Raw genomic sequence first — 26,555 nt, forward strand, 5'->3', positions numbered from 1 at the left:
AGTGGCGACTCTGCCTTTCCAGACCCAGAGATCTGCTTCTTATGCAGTTTTCCCCCATTGACACAGCCTGGCTGTCAATCAGACAGTAGGGTGGCTGTCCCGCCATGACAGTCACCACAGCCAATCATTTCAGAGTGCGACATGGGTCTCCAAGGAGACCCTGTGCAGGGAGTCCTAAACTGCTCCCTCACTTCCTGTCCCCTCCAGACATACAGGTGCCTAAGGAGGGCTTCTGTGTAGAAGCCTGCGAAAAGACGGTGAACAAAGGAGCCAAACCTGGTTTGGCCCGCAGAGTAAAACACGAGAAAGACATTTTCAAAAAGAAATGTTGAATAAACCCAGCCAGAACCGAAATAAAACATATATGGTCTAGCGGGTTTAAGTTCGAGGCTACCAAGCCTAAAACAATACCAAGGCTATTTAAGATAAACCAGGGTAGAAAAATAGGGTAGTTACCACTGCCACCAGCCAAGTCTTGATGAAAAAGGGATCGAAACAATACTCCAAGAGAAACAGACAAAAAGGGATAAGTATTAACCCTTTCCAGTACTCCATGTAAGATGGTTTGTAGTGGGTCTGTGGTTTTACAGAGGCCAATAAAGTTAATGGCAACTTTATATGTTCTGGGAGACAGTAGTCACTCCGAGAAAATGGAGTCTGAGTTGGGAAGTCTAAAAGACAACCCTGTGTCACTGCACTGAAGGTGCTGTGTAACACACAGTAAAAAGATGATGCCTGTGGAGTAGGTGAGGCTCCATAGTCTATCACACAAAATGTTAAACACACACAGCAAAACACATGTAAGAATGGGAAAAAGGCTCACACTCTTACCAGGTGAAAAAAATAAATCCTAGAAATCCAGCAAAGCTGCTGAGGGACTCGGTAGGTAAGGGAAATTAGCCATTCTGGGGAATTCTCCCTAACAGTTAGGTCGAGCGGTTCTGCAGAATCTTTTTGCTTAAAGTTAGCTTCCAGCTATCCAGAGGGAGTATTGCTTTGTAATCTCCCATAATTAAGGGGGAAAAGGGACAGGTCATAGGAGCAAGAAAATGTTACTCGCCATAGTGACCTCTGTACTCCTAGCCCATTTGCCTCTATATGCCTTACACAATGTCTCTCCTAGCCTCCTGGAAAAATAAGTTGTTAGGCAGATGTCCTGTTTAGCGCTCCAAGGACTGATGTGTGTTGCCGGTTGACAGAATCACAAGGCTAGCCATGCCCACGCTGATTTGCCTCCTGCGCATTACAAAATTCTTAAAGGGAAATTCTCTGCTGTGCAAAAAGTGTTCCATTCCCATCCCCAATGACGAACACCTATAATTATGGCAGAAAGGGGATTATGGACTCGTAATACAGAAGTCACTATGTTGAGTAACTTTTTCTTTTTCTTTTTTGGCTTGGTGCCAGGGAAGGAATCTGGTCCCTTTTACCTGCTCCACATCGTCTGTTCCGAATGTTGTGCTTTCTTTGGCACACAGGTCTGCAGATTAGAACTATGAAGTGATATCTTGATGGCATTTTTTGTTTTCCAAAGGACCCCAGAGCAGGGCATATTTTTCATGATCCCCACGGTCATGACATTCCTGAAGGGTCTTTGTAATCAGGTTTCCCCTCACCATTCTGTTGCAATATGGATCTGATTATTATAATTTAGTGTTAGTATTCTTAATGGGTGCTCCATTTTAGGCCCTCTATTCTTGTTCATTGAGACTACTCACACTTAATGTGATTTTCCTGCTCCCCGTCACTTTCTCTAGGTGGGTGAGTGAGCTGCAGGCATTGTCCATTAAACCTCCATACATGGTTTTCTCCAAGGAGAAGGTGACATTGAGATTGAGGCTGGCTTTCCTCCTAAAAGTGCTCTCTGATTTCCATCTCTCTCAGAAGATCCATCTTCCTGGCTTTTTTCCTCACCCTTCCAATGCAGAGGAATGTTTCCATCGGTTAGATTCGATTCGGGTCCTCACCCATTCTTTTCTCATGTGACAGAGACCAGGAAGGATGGCCAGCTTTCATTGGTTATTTGGTTATGCTGTTGCTTGTGCTGTCAGAGCATCACCAAACAGATCCTGTCAAGGTGGATCATTCGCTCCCTCTATGAAAGATTTGATCTGGCTTGTAAGGATGTGCCTGGGGGTCCCAAAGTACATTCCAATGCAGGACTGGCTTCCACCGTGGCTCTGCAACATTGAGTCCCTTTTCTGGATATTTGGCAGGAAGCTAAGTGGGCTCTTTGCACATGTTTGCTAAGCATTAATACTGGGATTCTCAGTCCTGTCAGCATGCTTGTTTTAGCAGAGCTGTTTTCTGGTTTAGGTGGTGTTCCTTCTCCTCCAGATTTACATACTAGTATGGGAGTCTATCAAAGATGAGTAATCCATGGAAGGAAGGAATCTATTAGAAGAACAAATTAGTTCTCGCTCTGTAATGATTTCCCTTTTGAATGTTCCTCCCACAGATTCCTCATCACCCTCCCTACCTACCTCACTTGGCGGAAAGTTAGTACACCTTTGTTCTACGGTCCCTCAACGTCAGAGTGCTGGGGGAAAAGGGTGGAACTAAGGTCATGGATAAGGTGCCACTCTATTGACTGGTCTGACATCATGGCAGGTGAGGGGCGCATAGAGATGTCAGGTGGAGCAAATGCAGAGCCACACTGCGTTTCCTCTTGGCCAGAAAGTTTTCCAAAGAGTAGCTGCTGGGAGATATATATCAAAGAGGAGGACTACGTGGTAGCAAAATGCATCAGAAAGAAAGTTAGCAAGAGGTGAGTAATTTGTTCTTTTATTTCAAACAGTCTTATAATTATTTACCTGAACTTTGGCTTCACATTTTCTCTAAAAATGCCTGATTACACAACATACACATTTTGACATGCATCCATTCTGGCTGTGCACCCTAATCCTTGCCATGGCTTTGCTTTTCTTTCAGCATTAGTGAACTGCAAGATTTCATGAAAACTATTAATACAAACTTGACTAAACCAGTGAAGGAAGGGGACCTGCAAGGCCTGGCTGACGTGATGGCAAACTTAATGAAAGTAAAAGAGAGACAAGCTGCCACTGACCAGATGTTCGAGCCCCTAAAACAAACAATTGAACTTCTGAAAACCTTTGATGTAGAAATGCCAGAAGAAGTCCATGCGCAGTTACATGTATGTTCTTATGTTGCTAGCCGTAACTTTAATGATGATTTACTATGCGTACCTCTTTATTATGTGTTTTATATTTAACTATCTTAATATGGAACCATTTAATATGTTCTGAAGCATGTTTAGATTTCTTGTTACGTTTTTCTTGATCAGAAGATTGTCACTGATGGCATAAGAATCACCCCACGTCTCAAGGGGGGATCATGTCTTTGAGTGCCCTAGCACCATCCCTCCATCTTTCATGTTAGTGTGACCCTGCAGTATAACCCAGGCGACCCTGATCACAGGTTAGTAGGTATGAAAGGTTAACCTCTACTCTGGAAAGTCTGTCTTGTCCAAGTGATGTGGCCCTATATACCAAATGGCCTTTTCTATCTAAGGCTCTCTAAGGGACTTTTCTAGCATCCCTACTCTATCCAAAGATTAGTGCTATAATGGGAATTGGGATGGTGCCTTTCTATTACGCTATTTTGATTTAGACTGTTCTACCATGCTTATTCTCACTTCTTCCTTTGCACTCTTACTGCTGCATCCCTCCTTCTGTCTCCTGCCACCTTTTCTCTGTCCCTGTGATGTTTCACTCCACCTAGGCCTTACCTCCTGCTTTTCATGTTTCTCTTCCTCCCACAACTGCTACTCCCATCTCTCCACTACTCCACAACTCTCATCTCTACTCCCCTCCTCCACACTACTGCTTCCCTTCTCCACACTGCTACTGCCCTCCTCACACTACTTTCGTCCACCAAACGACTTCTCCCCTACTCCATACTACCACTCTCCTCCTTCCTACTGCTACTTCCCTCCTCCCTACTACTCCCATGCGCCACACCACTACTCTCCACCTCCCTACAACTGCCCCCTCGTCCACACTATTACTCATCTCCTCCATACTACTGCTTCCCTCCTCCCCCCAAACTATTCAATCATCCTCCTTTCACTCTTTAACGCCACTCTTTTCATTAGTTTTCAGCACACTAGCCACACAGACAGGCCCACTCACAGTGCAGTACCACTTACGCTTTCTAGCCAGTGCCTCACCTGCTTTATAAATAGTCTCAGGGATCCACTGCTCCTTCCTCCTGCCTGCTGATTTCCTCATTGTCTTCCAACTTGGACCTTCCCCCAATAACCCACACGTCCTGTTTCCTGTTCCTCCCTTTTATTTTCCTTCTGTCCTGTGATTGGTCTTATTACCCTGGCCAATATGGCCTTGTGTTCAGGGACATCTTTTCACCAAAATGCCAGGGGTAGGGAATGTGTCATCACACAACCCTTGACCTCTGATGACACCACAGGAAGTGATGTCATTTGACCCCACCCCCAAGTGACATTATGGAAAGTGATGGCACCCGGTTTTGCACCCCTTGACAAAACAGGAAGTGGCATTGCAACGCATTGTTGCAGTACACCAAGAAAAATATGGATACAATGGGCCTCATTACGACCCGGGCGGTAAGTACCGGTCATTACCGGCATGGCGCAAGTACCGTGTCCGTGCTGGCAATAGACCGCTAAAAGCAGCCTATTACGAGAACGCGGGCACAAGCTTTGCGCCATGCCAGTAATTACCCCACCGCCATGCCGCAAAAGTGCGAAAACCCCCCCTTTCCGGCACCGTACATAGTGCGAATAGCTCCTCCGGCATCCAAGCCATCGGCATTAGCGGTGACCACTATTAGCAGTCACCTCTAATAGCGGTAACCGCTATTAGCGGTCACCGCTAATAAGCGGAACCAGAAATAGCGTCATCGCACAGGAACGGGAAAGAGCACAGCGGCCATCTTTAAAAACACAATCCATTGCCAACACCACAACCAGGAGCCACCTGACCTCCAGAACTCTCTCAAACCTCCAACACCACCTGCTGCATCTCACCATGCCAAAAGTTGTTAAAAAATCCACCGATCGTCTACGCAAGGAGCGCTTTTCCCGAGAGGAATTGACCATGCTGGCAGAGACGTTGCAGGAACACGCTGATGTCGTGTTCTCCAACGACATGTCTCGACCTGCAGTGCAGCACAAGAAACAAATATGGGAAGAGGTCGCCCAGAAAGTAAGTGCCGTTGGCACCACACCCCGCACTCCCAAAGATTGCCTTAAGCGCTGGGACAATCTGCGTTTGCGTATGCAGAGCATCCTCTCCGCCAACCGCAACCTGGGGATGGCGACAGGCAGAGGTGCGGACTCCCCCTTCAAGTTGCAACCATAGGAGGAGATATGCGCCAGCACCATAGGAGCGGAGGCAGTTGAGGGAGTGGGGGACATGGAGCGAGGAGCCCCGTCATCAGTCGATGCAGGTAGGTGTCCCAAATGACACAATGTTAATACCACCACGATGATATCCACCTGAAATGATGTAGAGCAGGGTCCACCAGACACATATGTACAAGACTGTCAAGAGGCAGTGCACAGCATCATCTTGTCCACATGCATAATGCACCCCATATGTGATACAACCCAGACGCCACCATGTATCACCCACCCAAAAGTAAAGCAACCCGAATGTCACTCCCCCAATGTTAACCATCTACCATTCCATATTAATGCAGCCACCCCAATGCATGCCCGATGCCTGTAGACCCATCACTAACCCTCTCCCTCTATTGGTCCCCCACAGGCACACATTCCGACAGCGGTGACGAGGACGCCAGGGAGAAAGATGCCACACGACAGAAGAAGGCCAGGGCCAAGGAGGGAGAACACCTCCACTCAACCTCAAGGGGCAGAGGCCAACCTGCACCACTGCGGAAGGCCAAGAAAACCACAGAGGCCACAGACCCAATGTGCATCACGGCACCCATTGGCTTCCAGAAGCACAGTCAGTGAGACAGCTGCCACAGCAGCCATATCGGACGATGAGGCAGACGTACAGCTGCATGGCGCAACACCCGCCACAGGCCACCTGCACTCACCACAACTATCCCCATGCAGCGTGCAGGATGGCAGACCGGGCTGTCACCTGGTGATTCATGGCCGGCAAGTTTCAGCCCCACGCCAACTGTGCCTGATGAACAGAGCATGGTGGAAACCCCTCACACATCCACCACAGTTACAACCAGCCAAGAGGGGATCAGGGCTATTCAGAGGCGCCAGGAGGAGCTCACAGGGCTGCTGACGCAGCATATAACACAATGTGCCCGGGCAAGGGATGACATTCGGGATTGTGCTGCATCCCTGAAAACAGCCATCGAGTCCACCTCGAAGGACATTTGCACCGGATTGGCAGCAGTGCGGCATGTCCTCTCGGAAATGGTGGCAGCAATGTGGGCCATGCATCCACCACAGTTGCCAGGACAATCTGGAACATCATCTAATGCCAGCTCAACTAGAACCAGCCCCGTGCGTAGGTCTGGCAGGAACATGTGCAGATCGGACAGGGGCGCACCTGGTGCTGGTAGAGGGGGAGGGCTGTAGGTACAGCCAGCCATACTGGTCCCATGTGGACTAATGGTGCATGCCAGTGCACACCATGTTTGGGGAAGTCAAGGGGGGGGGGAGGGTGTGTGGGGGAATTGAGGGAGGGAGAGGGAGGGACAGGGTGTGTGGGGGAGTTAAGGGGGAGAGGGTGTGTGGGGGAGTTGAGGGGGGAGGGGGAGAGGGTGTGTGGGGTGGAGGGCTTGTGCACTTTGTTATATTTCTTTAATACACCTTTTGGTAACTCATGATTCACATGTGTGGACATTGCTTATTGCGTATGTGTGCTTTATTGGTGAACAGTCTACAGTGTCCATGTCCCTGACACACCCAGTGCCCTGAGTGCCACCTCCATGTCACACTCCCCATCCATTGTGCTAGAAACATTGGTTTATCAGAGTCTGATGCATGGCACGTCCCTCCTGTGCATCGCTGCCTCCTGAGGTGCTGCCCCATCCCCACCCCCCTCATCCTCATCGTCAGATGGTTGCAGTTCAGCGTCAGGGGGCAGGGGCACATTCCGTCTAATGCACATATTGTGTAGCATGACACATGCCATGACGATCTTGTCCACCTTCTCATGGAGGTACAGGAGTGCCCCACCAGACCTGCTGAGGCAGCGAAACTGTGCCTTCAAGAGGCCAAATGTCTGCTCAGTCACCACACGGTTACGTGGATGTGCACGATTGTAGTCCTCCTCGTGCCTGTTCTGTGGGTTCCGGACTGGGGTAAGAAGCCACCTCTTCAAGGGATAGCCTGCATCACCTGCATGAGGGCAACAATGTATATGTGTAAATCATCACATCATATGGGACCTGTATCAATGACACCATAGCATGCATTGATTTCCTGATTGCAACCACATTCCCATGCATGAATGGAGACACACAATGTGACTGCTATATGTGTATTCCTCTTATGGACTAGTGTGCGTGCCATCAACTAGTGGGCGCAGGGGGGTCCAGTTCCTTGTGAGTGCTCATGCACTGTGTTAGTCCACGCCGGTTGTTTCCATGATCTGGCAAATGTCCAGTCATTTGTGTGCTTTCATCCTGGCATCGTTGATGTCAGCCTCATGATGATCTCACTATGCGCAAAAATGATGACATGCACTTTTGTTGGACCTCTGTGTCAGTGTAGTGGTGTATTAATGTATTTGGCCCTCATGTGACTCCTTTGTACGCAGTAATGGGGGACTGTCCTTTCAGTTGATGGTATTTGGTGCTGTGTATTGGCCATAGTAATTGCTTGTAGCTGCGCTGTGTTGAGGGGGATACGGTCTGATTAAGTACAGTGCACATGTAGATGGCTATGGAAAGGTTGTGACACTGCATCATTTACATGGTAGGGCAGCTTTCATCTTGCATTATGTGGTCAGATGTCAGGTCCGGTCTGGCCTGCTTTGGGGTATGAGCATGGTCCATTCTCTCAGGCACTCGCAGCCTGGTGAAGTATGCATCTGCCCCCACCATCCCCCCCACCATCTCAGCCAGGTGAAGTATGCGTCTCCCCCCCCCATCTCAGCCAGGTGAAGTATGCATCTCTCCCCCCATCTCAGCCAGGTGAAGTATGCATCTCTCCCCCCCATCTCAGCCAGGTGAAGTATGCATCTCTCCCCCCCCCCATCTCAGCCAGATGAAGTAAGCATCTCACCCCCAATCACCTACCCACATCGCATTTCCATGAGCCTAACATGCGACACACCGAGAAGCCAGGATCTCTGCCCTGCATATAGCTCCATGTAGCGTGGTATCATGGAGTTCCGCAGGACCATTGAATCATGGGTTGATCCGGGGTATCGGGCACAACAATGTGTGATGATTTTGTTTGAGTCACATACCATTTGCACGTTGATTGAGTGGTGTAGCTTACGGTTGTGGTACGCTACCTCCATGGCATGTGGGACCACCAATTCCACATGGGTGCAGTCAATGGCGCCAATGCAACCAGGGATGCCGGCCGGTGAATGGAAACCAACTTTGGTGTTTGAGATCTTGTGGGCAGACCGTAGTAAGGAAATGTGGTCACCTGTGTGCTTCAGGAGGGCATCAAGCACTTGGTTCAGCATACGTGAGAATAATGGTTGTGATATGCCATGCATGTGCCCCACTGTGTGCTGGTAGGTGCCTGTGGCCACCAAGTGGAGCACAGACACCACCTTCAGTAGGGGTGGGATGGCGGTGCGTGATTCATTCAGGCTGACAATGTCGTCATGTATCATGTCCACAAAGGTGGTGATGGTGTCCAGGTCCAGACGCTACAGGGTGTGGATCTGCTCAGGGGTTAGGTTGAATGGACTGGCTCTGATGCGAGGGATTGGGGGCTGCCTGCGTGGTGCCACTGGCTGCACTGGTGAGGCATGCTGGGCCTGCCTCGCCCTCCTTCTCTGCCTGTGTCTCCTCTGTGCTGCCTGTTGTTGTTGTTCTTGTTGTTGTTGCAGCAGTTCCACTGCAATCATGTCCTCCGGCCCCAGCATTGCTAGTAGTATTGGAATCATTCTGGAGTGTGAATGGGTGTGGGGAGGGGTGGGGTGTGCTCCTTTTGTGCTGGCCCAGTCTGTTTTGCCTCCACCTGTGCTGATTGTGTGCACCTGTGGCAGTTGGGAACACTGCACATGGCCGTTTACGGGTGGTCCACGATGCCGGTATTTCCTCCATGCTGGTAAGGTACTTTTCGGGCTTCAGTAGGGCGTTATTTGCATGTCTGCCTGACTTGTGATGTTCCCCTGTTTGCGCCATGCCGGTATTGGCGGCATGAAGGGTCGCGTGACCGCGCTAATAGCGGGTTGGCTTGTCCTAATCATGCAGAGCGGTAAGCGATGCCGGTAATCCTTTACCGGCATCGTTATTCACTTACCGCCCGGGTCGTAATGAGGGCCAATATCATGATATGCATTTAATTCAAGAATGGATCACCATAATATCAGTGTGTATAGCACCAACAACTGTAAGGCAATAAAGCACTGTCAACCGGCCGGTGGCAAACTGCTGGAACGGAAAACAGTGTATGAACAACCAATATAGCGAGAAACACTGAGATCAATATATGCCCAGAACAAAAAAATCTTTAAAAGCTTTTTACAGCCTGTAAACTCAGCTTCTGCTCAAAGAGAATACAGAAGTTGATTCCAGATTAGGATGCACTGTGTCGCCAGGCTTTAACAACTACTGATAACAGACCTGCCAGTCAAGTCTCCCGCAACTCGCGGGTGTCTCCATCAAAGAGTCTGTCTCCCGTACTGCCGCAATTTAACTTAATTCTACAGCAAAAATAGTCCAAAGGGAACCTTCCTGTTGTCCAAGCAAATCTTAGTCTTTCTTGGGATAAGTTAAAAGACTTCCACACTTAAACACTTCTATGTGCTAAAAAAAAGTCTTGTGATGATTTTGCCATACAAAATGGTGAAGGTGAATGCGACTTTAATCTCGGAAAGGGGCATGGAGTTAATCCGACACATTCATATTGATGGTTTAATTTACTATGAACAAAGTACAAATGGGATCAGAAATATTAACATGGACATCATTGGCATGTTGCTAGGACCACTTTTCCCTCGTCTTGAAAGGTATTTCAAGTGAGATCTTAGAAAGTGAGGTCCGTCCTTAAACAATGGGACGTTCTAAACTTGTTGGTGGCCATCTTAATGACATCATCAATCCTACAGACCACACCATAAAGCAACTCCTTGGAAATGATTCATCTATTGGGATTTTCTAACGACACAAGACCAGTTCCACCTTTTCCTCACTGAAGCTGTCATGAACGTACAAATGCTCTCCTCCTAGCAACGTTTATGCTAGGAGGATCAGTGTTTGCCCCAAGGAAATGTGATGGCCTCCCAGAACATCCATAGCTCTGCCTAAATTAAATGAGTTTACAGTAACGACTCATATAGTGCTGAGGCTAATTTTTGTGCTGGTTTGGGGTGATGCATTTAGTTTCTCCTATAGTGTTGGGTTATACCCCATTTATTATACTCACTAGGAACTAAGCCTGGTTGTGGTCATTGCTGCCAATATATAGTAGTCCTATTTGTTTCAAAAGCAAGAGCACTACTTGCTTCTTCCCTGCCATAAAGCAACCTCTTGATCCATGTTTCCTCTCCTTAATGTACTTCCCTGTTTAGGTTCCCCATAAAAGTACTTCGAAGCAGGGACAGCGTCAGGGCCTTTCAACCTTTTTCAAATGAAAGGGGTTTCGAGCCTCAGGCTTTTAACCCTTTGAAATGAAAGGGGCCTTGAGCCTCAGGGGCCCCTGTAAAAACTGCTCTCATGTTGCCAGTCAGCAGTCTTATAATAAGGCAATAGATTTGTTTCTATATTATTTTCATTCTGGGGCTTAAAATATGCAGTTTCCAATTTCACTTTGCCTGATCCAGCTCTATGCTAATTGGGAGCCCGCCTCTGCATGCATAGTAGATCATCAACCATAACCTCTCCTGTTTGTGTTCCAAGGGTTTAGGAAAATACGCTGGCTGACGTGGCTGAAGTATCTGTTTTTCAGCATGGAAAAAACATTGACATGCCTTCTACACACATCTATGCAGTACGTACATTACTTGTGTACTGTGTGTTTATTATGTTTGCATTGGTAGACCATGTGTTGCACACAGGTCTCACCTTTAGGGGCCTAAACCCGCTCACCTATCTCGTTTTCAATCTGTAGACTGCACACAGGTTTCTGCCAGCCAATGAAGTGGCATGAGCAATTTATTAGCACTTTGCCAGCCTTTTCCAGTTTCCAAAATGAAAGGGCCCTCTGAAGAAGTTATCACATTAGTGTAAAATATGTTCTCAAGCAGCCTTCTGCCGCTTAGCATCATGTATTGTGCACCAGATGCTTAAAGGAATAGGGCGCTCTAAAATATTATTGTCCCGAGCGTTCGGGCATGTGTTTTTAAGCATACGTTGATCGTTCGCATAAACATTTCTTATGTACCTTACCATAGTTTTACTCACTTTTACACATGTGAAATAGGCAGCAGGGCGCGGCCATATTGTGCTAATCTTATCCTTTGCCGTATCGCCCTAAGGTGAACTGCCCAGGCGGCACTAAATCAAATCCCCAGCCCCCGAGGCTGACGTCACTAGACGTGTATGGCCCATTTCACAGCGCCAATGCAAGTCTCATGTCAATGTTCTCTGTGCTCCAGCTAATGACGTGTCTCCATGGAAATGGCAGGACGCCTCTTTCCTCAATAAGTATAAACAGACCCCTTCTCATCAGACAACATCAGATTTGCTTTTCCAATCGTTTCACCATCTTTTTTTGTGTATCCTGTGGCTTGTTTCTGCTCTGTGCAGCTATCTTCGTTGTTCGTAGCCCGTGCAAACAGATACTGGTACTATCATTACTATCTATTTTAATTTTGTCGCATATTGTCAACAATACAGCCCTACCCGTACAAGCGGGAGTATTCCGAGGTGGAATTACTCGGAAGAGAAAGTTGCGGAAACATTGGGGCTTCGGACAACAGTTGGGTGGACGAATCATCAGATCAAGATCCTGAGCCTAGTCGCATGGACAACGTCTCCACCTGATGTACCTGCAATCAGTGTGAGGTAATGCCAAGGAGGAGAACTGCTGCTGCCAAGAAAACTCTGGATGCTTGTCCTACATATCGGAAGATGAGACACGGCCGCAATGCGTTACCGAGCTGCAGCACTTCAGGGCAGCCTGCCTTACACGGTCCGTGCTGAGGATTATGATGCACAAACTTCGCGCAACAGTTCGCCCTCGCAATCCAAGTAATGAGTAAGTGTACTGTAGATGTGAAGTCACTTAGGCCACTTACATTATACTTTTGTAATGTGTCTACACTTTAAAGCCCAAGTTGATTGATCCGTGAAGTAACATTTGTACTGGCACCAATGCCATAGGATACAAGATTGCATTTTCAACTACGGTTTGATACACTGGTCTTGTTTATTTAAATACAGTTTGTATCTTTATCTTCCACAGGTAGTACAGGCTGGTGGCCTATCGTGCGTTTACATGGTGGCTTCATGAGAGGCTTGGACACCGCGTTCAACGAGTAATACCCTCCTGTGTCGCTGGTGCCATTAGAGACACATTCCCCAGTGACAGGAGTAAGTACAAGGGATTTTCCCATACTGTGCTGCAACCCAAAGTATACAATGTGCAGTACATTTGTGCCATCAACATCAGCAACAAAATAAAATACAATTGAACTTTAATGAATGGTTGTAATTTTTCAGTGAATCAAGGACACGCTCACTTGTACTGGCAAGGCTGACTAGGTGGGAACGGCCGAGATGCCATAGACCATGTACACTTCAAATGTATCTTACGCGCAGAGGCCATTGTTCACATGGCCTCCCCAGACCCAGTCTCTCCAGGCAGGCTCCCCTGAAGCAGACCGCGCACGATGCAATCCACATAAGTGTGTCTCTCCCTTCAGCTGTGTTCAGGGCCTTGTCTGCACGCCTCATGCCCATCCATCCACCCTCCATTATCAACGTAGTTCGCACCTGTGGATGTGTGCTGCCAAGGATGGGAACGGCCGAGGTGCCAAACACCATGTACACTTTAAAGGTATCTTCAGCGCAGGGGCCATTGTAAACATGGCCTAGCCAGACCCCGTGTCTCCATGCAGGCTCCCCTGAAGCAGGCCGTGCCCCTGCATGCCACATACGTGTCTCTCTTCATTGAGCAGTGTTCCGGCCCTTTCCTGCATGCCTCTTGGCCGTCCATCCCCCCCTACCCTATCAATGGCAGTTCGCACCTGTGTCCATGCCCTCACAAGGGGGCTCTCAGGGTGGGAATGGCCGAGGTGCCAACCACCTTGTACACTTCAAAGGTATCTTCCGCGCAGGGGCAGGGTATACATGGCCTAGCCAGACCCCGTCACTCCATGCAGGCTCCGCTGAAGCAGGCCGTGCCCCTGCAATCCGCATAAGTGTGTCTCTCCATTGAGCAGTGTTCTGGCCCTTTCCTGCATGCCTCTTGGCCGTCCATCCCCCCTACCCTATCAATGGCAGTTTGCACCTGTGTCCATGCCCTCCCAAGGGGCCTCTCACAGTGGGAACGGCCGAGGTGCCAAACACCATGTACACTTCAAAGGTATCTTCCGCGCAGGTGCCATTGTACACATGGCCTATCCAGACCACATGTCTCCATGCAGGCTCCCCTGAAGCAGGCCGTGCCCCTGCAATTCACATAAGTGTGTCTCTCCCTTCAACGGTGTTCCGGGCCTTTTTTGCACGCCTCAGGCCCATCCATCCGCCCTCCATTCCGCGCATGGGACATTGTTCACATGGCCTCCCCAGACCAAGTGTCTCCAGGCAGGCTCCCCTGAAGCAGGCCGCGCCCCTGCTATCCACATAAGACCACGCCATATACACGCCACTCATTCACATACACACCCACTTTTCTAATTCTTTATAAACCCCTTGATATTTATCGAGAGAACATCTGTGAGCACTGCAAGTCAGCTCGTGTTCGTACTACCTGAGAACATCTGTGACCACTGAAAGTCAGCTCGTCAGCATGCTACCTGTGAACATCTCTGAGCACTGGAAGTCATATTGTGATCGCGCTGCCTGTTCTTCTGCTACTAACTACCCTGCTTGCTAAATCTAACTGTTTGTTGGTCAAGGTAAGGGCAGGTCACCTAATCATCTCTTCTTGAGCTCTAAATTTCTATCTATTTTGAACGAATATACCCAGTGGTGTAATGTTCATTCATCTAATTGCCATTACCATTGACTTCTGTTTGATTTGTTTTGTTCTCAATATATAGCAATTATCATCAATTTCAATTGGCGTAGGATTGCATCCTTCCCAGACCGTGTCTATAAGCATGTTTCCTTTTGATGCATTATAGTACATTCAAGGAACGAGTAACACGTTACGATTTGCGTCACTTCAATCAATTGTGTATAAAAGTTAACCTAGAATACAGTCGGCGATGCTACACAGGTTTTGCTTCTGTGACCAAAAAAAACATTGCATAGAAAAATGTATGATATAATTCCATCTTTCTCACGCATTCATGCAAAATAATTTTAACGATTTGGACTTTTTCTTTACAGATTTTTCAAAAATGCCTGCTTGTATGGTTTACGGTTGCCGTTACCAAATCTAAAGGCACAATAATGCATATATTCCTGAGGAATATAGATCTAATAAGTGAATGGATCAGATATTGTAGATTTGCGCTGGAAGAGCTTGAAAGTAGAGCCCAGGATGTCTTGGGGGACTTAAGGGGTGATCGATTCCGCATCTGCAGCCTGCACTTTACTTGGATTATGTACGACCAATCGCTGTACACAAAGAAGCATCAAATCAAAACGTCTTGTAAATTGCTTTCAAATGCTATTCTAACTCTATTCATGCACACGCTGCCTCAGGTGAGCCACGGTTTATAATTTAGCTGTAGGACTTGGGGTACTGAACAGGTAACTACATGGATGGATTGTGCTTTTGGTGTAAATGTTTCTTACTAAATTTTTCATATTTACCAGATTGTATTGCTCTATAACCATACTCCATTTTGCTAGACATCTGTCCCTTGTTTTAGGAGCATCATAGAAAATTATTTATGAACACAGAAAACTATGCTATAGTGCTCTTCGAAATAAGTACAGTCTTTTCCTAATCGGTTGCTTCATATGTCAATTTTTTAGGTTTAGCATATTCACTGAAGCACAGACTATCGGTAGTGACAACATCACCAACACGTCCAGTATAAAATTTGTGAGCCATACAGACTTGTTGAAGTTCATATTCTTGAGATTTTGATCTTCCCACATATCTAATGCAAATCTAATTTTCCCTTTACCACTTCATGACAATGCACTGAAAATGAACAAGCGAGATTCTGCATCCATTTCTTTCCCGCAGTCAACAACAACTTCGAGTGCCTATCAGGTAGTTTTATTTCGCTATTCAATTACGGAAATGTAATATGCATGTAATTCTAGATAATATGAAATAGTTTACGTATCCTGTCATTTGTTTACATAATGTTTCATTTACGGGTTTTTATTGATATGTACCATTGACTACTTCCGATTGTGTCTGTTCAATTTCACTATTTTCATCCAAACTAAAACAAGTACTGTGCTACAGGGGGATGATGGAACTTCAACTACAATTATATCATCCTTTGGAGCTGGTCCAGAGCATGAGGTAAGCGTACTAACAGTTCTGTTGAATGAAAAAAAGTATATCCTACATCTGACAGTGACATTATTATAAACAAGCAACTTTTCAAATTTTTACCATTTCAGTTCTAACGTTACAATTTCTACCCTAATTCCGAATACAATGCAAAATGCATGAGTGCAACATTATAAACAGTGGGTTTCGCATAGTGATCTCTGATCGAGTACAATAGCCATCAATCAGGTGAAATTCGAAATGTATATTTTGACTAAATGACGTACCCAGTTTACGAGGGTATGTATGTCAGCAATGTGTGCGCGGAAAGAATTTGATTTAAAAAACTATTGACTTTTTTAAATGACTATTCTATTCAAGGGATGTATACAAAGTCAGGAATTAGAAGAGGCAGCACATGGATCAGTGGTGTTGGACCAGCTTGCTGGTGCGGTCGTTACAGTGAAGAACACAGTTTCACGGAAAAGCAAGAAAACAAGGGTAAATAACAAACAATTTAGTTTACTAAAAGTGGTTTGGGCTGGTATTGTCTTCATAACATGTTTTTTTTAAAATCTAAAGTGCTATATACTGTATGTTGGATCTACATTGAACATGTTTTTACAACCCATCTCCTAGAGGCCCAGAAGAAAACGAAGTATGAAGACACAGACAACAAATGAAACCAAAGATGATGCTTGCCAAACAGATTTCACCATGGAACAACTTATATTTGAGGTGTGGTGTAGTCCAGTCAATAAGCAGACTTGAGATGCATATGCCCAATGGCCAGAAAATTAATTTTGGACCATTGCTACAATGTGAGAACTCGACAAGATGAAGAAGAAACTGAATATAAGGAAGATGCTTTTGAATTACTCAGTGACCACCTCACACAATCTACACCCGCAAAGAATGGCCACCAAATAAACAATCAACATTGATGGTTTCTCCAAATTGTGTGCAAATAACACAAGCTGAAATAACAGATGATGAAGCCTCAACACAATTGATCGAGGAACTAGCCAAAGACCTCGACTTCAGTATGTTCTGTTCGTCCGATATGTCTACCACAGTTGAGTCGCAAACCACATTCATGCAGGACGATAGTCTAATAAAGGAGCATAAATACATTGTATTCGACAGCTGCCTGGTACAGATTATACTGATGCTGAAATGTGTCCATCCAGTGAGGGGGGGAAGTATGCGGGCAGCAATTGGTGAATGTGACTCGTGTATCACAAGGCACAAAGCTGAAAATCCAAGTCACATGTGGCCTGCTGCATGTTACATTTTCATGGTCCACTCAACCGATGCTGGGCAAAGTGCAAGCTGGAAATCTACTGTGTGCAGCAGCTTTACTTGTCAGTGGCTCTACTTTTAGTAAGTTGTCCTCTTTCTGTCAATTTGTGGGAATCCAGTTTCTTTCTAAAACGCAGTACTACAAATATCAACGAGAATATTTATTCCCTGCTGGTAGTGAAGCTTGGAAAATTGAACAAATGTCAATTGAAAGGACATTCTCTGACAAACGGTTCAGGCTAGCTGGCGATGGACAGTGTGACAGCCCCGGATTTTCAGCAAAGTACTGCACATACCACTTTCAGGACATGGAAACTAAAGAAATTGTGAGTTTGGTGGTCGTGTAGGTATCCTCAGTAGCCATGGAGAAATATGGTTCTATAAAATCCCTGGAAGATCTCCAATCGAGGGGAATGCAAATAGACCTCATAGCCACCGACAGACATGTTTCACTAGCCAAGGCCATGCAAGAGCAGTTTCCAAACATTCACCATCAATTTGATGTATGGCATGTTGCCAAATCAATCAATAAAAAATTCAAAGCTGCTGGAAAAAAAAGGTTCTGAAAATATTTTACAGTGGTCCCAGTCTTTGAGCAACCATCTTTGGTGGAGCTCGAAAACTTGTGGTGGTTCTGTGGAAATTCTACTTGAAAAATGGCGCTCATTGATGCACCACTGTTCCAACGTTCACGCATGGACAGAGAACCAACATTTTCACCAATGTGCACATGGAGTTTTATCGGAGGAGCAGGAATGCAAGAAGAAGTGGTTGGTTCCATTGTCACCTCCACACAAAGCTCTTGAGAAGATTTTGTTTGATAAAACTCTATCAAGAGAGCTGAAGGGACTCACAGAATTCTTTCACATGGGAGATTTGGAGGTGTTCCACAATATGTGCCTAAAGTACAGGCCCAAGAGATTGCATTTCGGCATAGACGGGATGCAATATCGGACATTACTAGCGGTTTTAGAGCATAACGAGAACGTGGGGAGAGAACAATCGAGGACTGCAGGAAACTTTGGGATGCTTTGTTACACAATGGCCTTTACGAAAAGAAGCAAAAAAACGGGTGGTCAAGCCAATATACCTGGAAATGGAATTCGATTTTGTGAAAGATCTCACTTTGACTGTGTTGGACATACATACTCATGGAAACGCTCATGATTTTGTTCCTAGGACACATACATTGCCACAAAACATTGCAAACGTGCCCTGCCCACCGAAATCAGACCTCGTGGAACAGTTCACTTCCCGGTTCAAATGATTAGCAACTATTTATTTGTTCAACAATGTTTATATAAAGTGTCAAAATAAAGCATCTAAATTGTCTTTTGAAATGTATCCTCTTTGTCAATTTTTTTTGCAAGAAGTGCCTTTTGGAGGATGCCATACATTGTAATGCTGTGCTTTCACACTTCCCGCTTTCGTAGAGCTCTTGTGGGTCCTTCACTGATCGGGGGAGGGTCAGATGGATATCAGCATGAAAGCAACTTTGGGGTTCTGGGACACCTCTATCAGTAACACTTGGAGGAGTCCCCCCCCTAGGGCACCTGGATGATTGGGCCACATGTGCCTAGCAGAACACTGGGGAGTCTGAGACAGTGCCCATTCTGACAGTAAATTGGAGAGTGTGAGGGGTGTACCGGAGGCACCTCTTTTGGTAGCAGCAGGAGGATTGGAATATAAGTGCCCGGCAAATGCAGGGTGAACACCACCCTCCACCCCAAGGAGACTGTAAGACATTGGCTACTGGGGAACACAGGAGGAGTAGTCTGCCCGGAATGGGGGTTAGGGTTGGGGGGGTGACAGTGGAAAAACACAGTTAACCCGGCTGGCGGCACACACAATAGCACTGTAAGCCACGGCCTGCACTAAGACCAAATCATCTAGGAAAAGGCCAAACTACGAGTATCCAGGCCTTTCTAAGGAAAACCCATACTCAGTCCTTGCAACCTCTGACGATGGAATGTAGTGTGGGTAGTGGAGGGGAGGGGCGACCTCCCAGCGAAGAACCACAACTTACACCTGAGTTTATTCCATGCTCTCTCGACGCACTCAGAAGAGATATTAAGGAGTCCCTGTACACAGCGATTTCTCCTCTACGTCTAGTAAGAGGACGGAGGGGTGCCCTAAGAGGACGGAGGGGTGCCCCTTCTGCTTAGGGATTTGGGGTTTAAGCACACCGATACCAAAGGCGATACTGTCGGCAGATATATTATGATTTGGTTTGAAATCCATGGGTGCCTGGTAACACTGCTTTCTTTCTGCGCTTCTAACACAGGCAAGAGTCTTTTATGCAGCAAGTCTTGGATAAACTACAACTGAGGGGTAGGGGTGACCTGATAGTGGTTGGGCACATGAACCTGGCTATGGATGTGGCTAAAGACTAGTTGGGCCGCTCGACAAATGCCTTTACTGGAGTAGCCTCAAAGTTTCTCAGAGCTGTATAACTGCTTGCAACATCATCGACATATGGCGCACCCACCACCCCACTGGCACTGCCTTTACCTATAGGTCTCACGTACATACCTTACATGAATTTGGCCAAACTCAAGATGTCTAAAACAACGCCCTTAGGGCAGCTACAGGAACCTCCAGGAAAGATCACATCTCTGAATTTAGAAGGCAGGCCCATTGGCTCCCAGTCAAACAGAGAATTGTCTTCAAAACCCTGGCCATCACGCACAAATGCCTCCATGAACTTGCACCCCCGTACCTGCTCAGAGAATCACCAATCACAGCGCCACAAGACCCCTCAGGAAGTGCTATTCCAACATGATCGTCACTCCCAAAACTCGAAAAGCCCGTGCTGGAGGATCTAGTTTCCCCACCCTGGCAGCCGCCCACTAGAATGCACTTCCCTCTCACCTAAGAATGATTGACTCTCACCAAGCGTTCCGTAAAGCCATCAAACCCAAACTCTTTATCTGAAAACAAAATGTCTTCATGCAAGCTGTAAACTCACCCACTGTTTATATGCATTTGCCTGTAACCTTGCTCTTCGCTGTATCGCACACTGTTTATGCTTTCTGTAACCATGGGACTTCTGGTCGCCTGTAACCGTAATCAAAAGTTCTTACCTAATCCTGTAACAGCGCCTCAATGCCCACGGGATGCAAGTGCGCTATACAAATGCAAATAAATAAACAAAAATAAATAAATGACCATAGCGGACCATGGAGGTGCTGCACTTACAGGCAAGAGGGAGGTCTTGGCGTATAGGTCAGTGGAGGATGCCCCCGGTTGTCCTGCGTGACCCAACTTGTTTTGGAGGACCTGAAGGGTACCATACAGGACTTCCTGAGAGATACCCATAAGGGGGACACCAGTGATGGCATAAAATGGGATGACCTAAAAGCGGTGGCTCGGGGGAGCATCGTGGCCAACACAGTGGCATTGAAGCGTGTTATATTGTAAGTAGTTCATCTTGTCTGTTGTTCATGTTGGAACAAAGTGACTGTGATGTAACGCCATTCCAAGTGGAACACATCCATTGGATGCCATTAGGAACCTGGAGACCCAAGAAAGTTTATGCTAGAATGTGTTTCGAGTTATGTGCCTCCCCAGAGAATGGAGCTGCAGCCTATCCTGAGATCTTAATAAAGTCCCTGTTACCTCCCTCATAGTTGTGGATTATTGGACTATAATATTGGCGACGAGGATTGACCACTGCCAGGCAGCAGCTGACTAGGGCATAGTCTGGATTGGACTCAGTGACATTGAACCCAGTGGATTGATAGAGGTCAAGTGAACTCACCGGCGAGCGAGTGTGTGGCTTTGCCACTACGATGTGGGACTCCGGGTGGAGCGTGATGCCTCAAGACAATAACCTGTATAATGTGTGGGGAGAAGCGCGCTCAACAGTGATTGTCACCACGCACAATGCAACCATTACATAGCTCCGGCCCACTACGCAGGTGAAGGGTGGAGGCAGGGGCAGACAAGAGGGAACAGAGCAAAGGTTTTTTCCTCCCTGGCGCGACGGCCCACATCTGCCCAGTAACAATAAGCGTAGTAGCAGAGCAGGCCTCCGGCATTGCAAACGACTCAGAGGAAAGGACCTCTATACATTGAAACTGTGTGGTGGCCATCTTGGTTGCTGTGACAACAAAATAAACAAAGGCCCCTCTGCAATGTGCTCACATAACGGAGTGCGAGTAATAAGGCACAATTGACACCAGCAACCTCAAGCAGCACACAGCTGCGGAATCAGAGTCATTCCTTACAAATAGCACATGCACAAACAAAAACAAAAAGGGGAAAGGGAGTAGAGAACAGGACTGGGGTCAACCCCATTTGACTGTCAATGGCAAATATACCAGGACAGGCAATATTTCTCCCTCAAAGTTGTGGTGAACCAAGGATTAAACGGAGGGAATGGAAAGAATATTTTTTTAATAAATTCACTTTGGCAGTATATGTCTGAACTATTCCATTGATAGGAAAGATACTTTGCCGTTTCACTGTCTAGGCCATGGTGGGCAAGAAGTGCTAACTAGGCTGCCTGAACCGTCAGAAGAGGAACAACGTGATTTAAATGTGTCTGATATCAGTATGCTGAAACTTGACAAACATTTCGAAGTTAAAGAAAAGAAAATATTGGAAACTATAGACTCGCCACAAGGGAACAGAGAAAAGTTAAAACCATAGAGGAGTTTCGAAGGGATTGTGTCCTCCGACGTATTCCTTATCTTTGATAATACGTTTCCAGCTTGCTGGCCTCGGAAATTTTTTCTCTGTAGAGGGCACTGCGCGTCGATGTCCGCCGAGTTGATGTCCCTCGACGGCCACCATATCGGCGCCGACGTCACCATGCACATAAATAGCCACGCGCAGCGTCCGTTGCTCTGTTCCGTTTTTCCGCACTTCGTGGGGCCTCGGAACACCGTGCTCAGTTCAGTCAGATAACTAATCTACATCTACTCGAAATATACCAACTCGTTCTCGATGGCATCTTCATCGGAACCGACAACACCGCGATCCGGCTTCAAAAAATGTTGAGACTGCGGTAAAAAAATGTCGATAACGGATCCAAACAGGATCTGCTTGTGGTGCTTGGGAGCCGAGCACCATTGTTCGGAGTGTGAGGACTGGATGTCCGTGACGGCGAAAGCCTTGAAGGAGCGCAAGGGGAAGCTCGAGAGAGGTAAATTAGTCAAAACCTCCTCGAAAGTTTCTTCGGCCTAGTCGAGGCATTTGTCTCCTCGTCGTCGAAAACATTCCCATTCTAGATCTTGAAGTAGCTCCCATCATTCGTCGAGATCAAGACACTCAAAGAAGAGACGTTGAAGATCCCCTTCCTCGTCGCCGTCTGTTTCCCCAGAGAGGGTCTCCTGCCCCACAAAACACAGCTCTCAAGCTGAGTGGGAGGAATTCAGGAAGAAAATGTTAGGCGTCTTCGAGAAAGCGGCCTCATCCCCCTCGAAGACAGCTGAGGGTGATACCCCGGGTGAAAAACCCAAAAAATCAAAACGCAGCGAGTCGCAGCACCCGGCGAAACATTCTGCCCGAAAGCGCCACGGGCCATCGGGTAAGAAGACGCCGTCTTCGACGTCGTCGAAGATCCCTCCGACGCATGGTTTGGCGCCATCAACGCCGTTGTCGAAGGGTTCTTCGATGCACCGGTCGATCGACTCGACGCCATCGTTGACGCCGATGAAAGAGAAGACCACGGCTACTCTTCAGCCAATGGTGATTACAAGAGCCTCCGGCACGACGCGAGACCGTCGTCGATGTCCTCGAGTAGGATCCCGATCTTCTTGAGTTCTTCGAGGCCTCTTCTGGTTTTCTCGATGCCCTTTTCGGCACCTTCGAAGCCTGTCACATCGGCGTCGACGACATCAACGTTTGCTCACCCGATAATGACAAATTTGGCTCTTTCCGCCTTAGAAATGGGTTTTATACCATTTCAGAGGTCAGAGTACCCTGGATTATCTTCAATTTATGAAGAAGGGGAAGATTCTGACCAGGAAACCTTCGAGTTGCAGAGGACCACACTAGCTGTTTCAGAGGATTTCACCTCTGAGGAAAGAAGGTTGAAAGACCTACAGGAGGCATTACATGAGACAAGTGGGCTGGACACTTCCCCAGAAGTGGATTTTGTTAAGCCAGACCCAGGGGAACATGCCGAAACACCCTATAGAACCTTGATGCCAAGAATAATTGAATTCATGGGTTGGTCTGCGCCTTCGCCTGTTTTTCAACAGGATGACCTGACATACATATTAGACAAAGGTCCACAGGAGGATCCTGTGGTCCCCTTCCATACAGCCTTACAAAGACAAATTGCATCTAACTGGGAAACTCCTGAAGTTATCCCTGCTGTTAATAAAAGATTATCAGCCAAGTATAGGGTAGCTGCTGCTGACCCTGAATACTTATCGAAACAACCAACTCCAGAGAGCCTGGTGGTCCAAGCGGAAACTTCATCAAGCAGCAGGACCGCTTACCCTACTGCCCCACAGGATAGAGATGACAAGAGGTACGATTCTGTGGCAAAGAAAGTCTTCTCTGCTTGTAGTATGGCGTTGAAGTCCCTCAACGCCACCTGTACGCTCGCCAGGTTCAGTCACACACTGTGGGAGTGTGCTTCATCAGCGGCTGACTGCATGCCCGAAGGAGAGGAAAAGGAAGCCTTCCTTAACATTATTAAAGATGGCAAAGATGCCATGTGCGAGTCACTTCAAACTGGCATTGATTCCGCTGACAGTATCAGCAGGGCCATGGCGGCAAGTACAACAATCCGCAGGCATGCGTGGTTGCGAAAGTCTGGCTTTGCTCCAGATGTATAGGCCAGACTTTTGAATATGCCCTTTGACGGCTGATGACAGTCTGGAAAAGTTGCAGACATCTAAAGCAGCAGCAAAATCTTTAGGAGCTGCTATCCACCAAACTCCTTTTCGCCCCTCAGGAACCTCTGGGAGAGGAAAGTCCTTTCGCTATTATTACGCATTCGGGAAAGGCAGAGGACAGCCAGCTCAAAGAGGCCAAAGGAGATCCACCCGAGGTGGACGGGTCAAAGGTACCAAGGCCGCAGCAGCAGCAGGTGCCTCTTTACCCTCCGCATCTGCATCAGCCGCCCCTAAACCACTCTGAGGTCTATCGACACAAGACACGTTTAGGGGGCAGGTTAACTCACCATCTGACGGAATGGCAGGCTATAACGTCAGATGCTTGGGCATTGGAGACAGTTGTCCAGGGTTACTGCCTACCCTTTCTACACATCCCTCAGAGTCGTCCACCGGGGAACAGCTCTCTAAAAGTTCCAGATCCGCTGCTAGAGAAAGGTGCCATAGAACCGGTACCTGTAGCGGACAGGAACAAGGGCTGGTACTCCCCCTACTTTCTCATACCAAAGAAGGACGGAGGACTAAGACCCATCCTGGATTTACGAGAATTGAACACGTTCCTCAGGAAGGACAAGTTGAAGATGGTAACTCTCTCTCAGATCCTTCAGGCCCTCCAGCTCCAGGACTGGCCGGTATCTCTGGACCTATTTCCATGTGCCAATCCATCCCAAACACAGGAAATACCTGAGGTTCGCAATTGGCGACTCTCATTATCAATTTCGAGTTCTGCCATTTGGGCTGACCTCCGCCCCAAGGGTCTTCACCAAGCTAATGTCTGTAGTGGCTGCGAGTCTAAGGAGGGAAGGGATCCACCTCTACCCCTACCTGGACTATTGGCTGATCAGGGCTGTATCTTTGGAACAAGGTCAGACCCAGCTAGATTATGTGTTAGGGAGAATTCTCTCTTTAGGCTGAATTTCCTAACCTAGTGAGTCCCCCAGCAGCTTTGCTGGATTTCTGGAGTTTGATTTTTTCGTCCTGCCAAGAGGGAGACTCTTTTTCTCCCACTCTTGGACATGATTAATGGTATTCCTTTTGATTGGTAATGTGTTTTATGGGCTTTGGGGTCCTTTACTCCATAGGGTCTCATGTGTTTTTCCTATGTGTGTTACACAGCACCCTCCGTGCAGTAACACAGGGGTGTCGTAGTGACACCCCACCATAGACTCCATACCCTGGGACTGACTACTGTCTCCCAGGGCATGTAAAGTCACCATTGGCTTTACTAGTCCCAAATTATTAACAGAAACCAGTACAAACCATCATATTGTGGATGTACTGGTCGGGGCAATTTGATTGCCCCGGGGTCTGTTAGTCGAGGGGGCACATCTCCGTCCCCCCTGATCGAGTTTTGGCTGGTGGCAGTGGAAACTACTTTTTATATTCGACCGCAAATATTTTCCTATGGGATTTTCCCATTGTTGGAGGCTACCAGCTTTCATTATTTAATTCTCATAGCCTCGAACATACCGCCGGTTTATTTAATTAATATTAATTCTCTGGTTGGTATTTTTTGCCAAGACTCGATTCTAAAATGGCGTTTGTGTTCTCTTCTGTGACTCCAACCTAAGTCGAGTCCTTTGTTCCACTCTTTGGCGGGCTTCTTCACAGAAGCCTCCAAAAGTGGTGCCACTCTGTCTGGGTACCACAGGGGGTGTGGGAGGGGGTTTAGGCACCCTGGACTGAGTTACCGTGGTAACTCAAGTCGCACTCTTGTGTGATTGGCCCAAGTGGTGAGCCGGCCGGCTCACCACTTAGCATGTTTGAGTGACAACTAGGCTGAGTGAATGGGGGTTTTCTGCATAAAAGCAGGGCTTTGGGGACTGGAACTTCAGAAGTCGCCACAGGACCTGAGAATCCGACGAGGGAGAAGCTGAGCTGACCTACCACGACGACACCACCGGTGGAGCCCTGCGGAAGCGACTCACCACTTCCCGACGACAGAGAAGATCTGCCGGCTGGAGAGGCTTCTTCCCCTGACTGGTGGGCACAACCAGTTTACCTTTCTTTCTTTGCACCCCAGCCCCGTTTGTGGTCGAACTGGCCGTGCCAAGCACCCCGGCGGCCGGATAGCCACTCACCACTGAACCGCAAATCAACGGACCGCTCCTTTTACCTGAGAAACTCTGCGGCTGGCTTCTTCCCTGGCAGTGCAACGGGCCCCTGTCTTCCTCCCCGACGAGATCCTCTCTTCCTCCGGACGAAGCACCCACTTGCATCCGCTTCCAGGAACAACTGCCCCCGCTGGAGCGTTCTCACCACTTCAAGGTACCGTGTCCGCCAGGCCTCCCTTTCTAAAGATTGCAACAAAGTAATAATAACTCCTTAACCTTCTGGACTGGGCTGGCCGCCTTGACCCTCTAACTGGTCCCTTTTCTTTGATCCCACTTCTTTTTGAACCATTACAAGACTTTTTGTGCATTGCAACCATGTGACCTTGGACACATTTCGTTTGGATCCTCTTGAAGCGGATCCGGCATACTAACTCTGAATTCACGGTTTTACTTTGCCTTCCTCTCTTGCTATGTTCTTGTAAAAGTGTTGGGACCTGTTTCAATGTGTTCTCTGGTTTTCTCTCCCTTTTTAAAAACGAACTATTAGAGTGCCATCTACGTTAAGCGCTCACTGCTGTCTGAAAATAAGTGGGGCTTTACTCAAGTCTTGTCTAATATTCTTTTAAGGGAGTGTATATCTTTTAGTGACCGTGTTTTTGA

At 47.4% G+C, this 26,555-nt stretch overlaps 1 protein-coding gene across 1 annotated transcript in view; it reads left to right on the plus strand.

Moving 5' to 3' along the window:
• DNAH17 (dynein axonemal heavy chain 17) overlaps window positions 1-26,555 on the plus strand; it is an 8,024,690-nt gene that overhangs the window by 2,687,948 nt on the left and 5,310,187 nt on the right. The window contains exon 21 of the mRNA XM_069655242.1: window positions 2,932-3,154. Within this exon, the coding sequence (XP_069511343.1) occupies window positions 2,932-3,154 (223 nt within the window). The remainder of the gene's footprint in view (window positions 1-2,931; window positions 3,155-26,555) is intronic.

The sequence above is a fragment of the Ambystoma mexicanum genome, chromosome 3q, assembly GCF_040938575.1.
Source record: "Ambystoma mexicanum isolate Mex_15411 chromosome 3q, UKY_AmexF1_1, whole genome shotgun sequence".
NCBI classification, from domain to species: Eukaryota; Metazoa; Chordata; class Amphibia; order Caudata; family Ambystomatidae; genus Ambystoma; species Ambystoma mexicanum.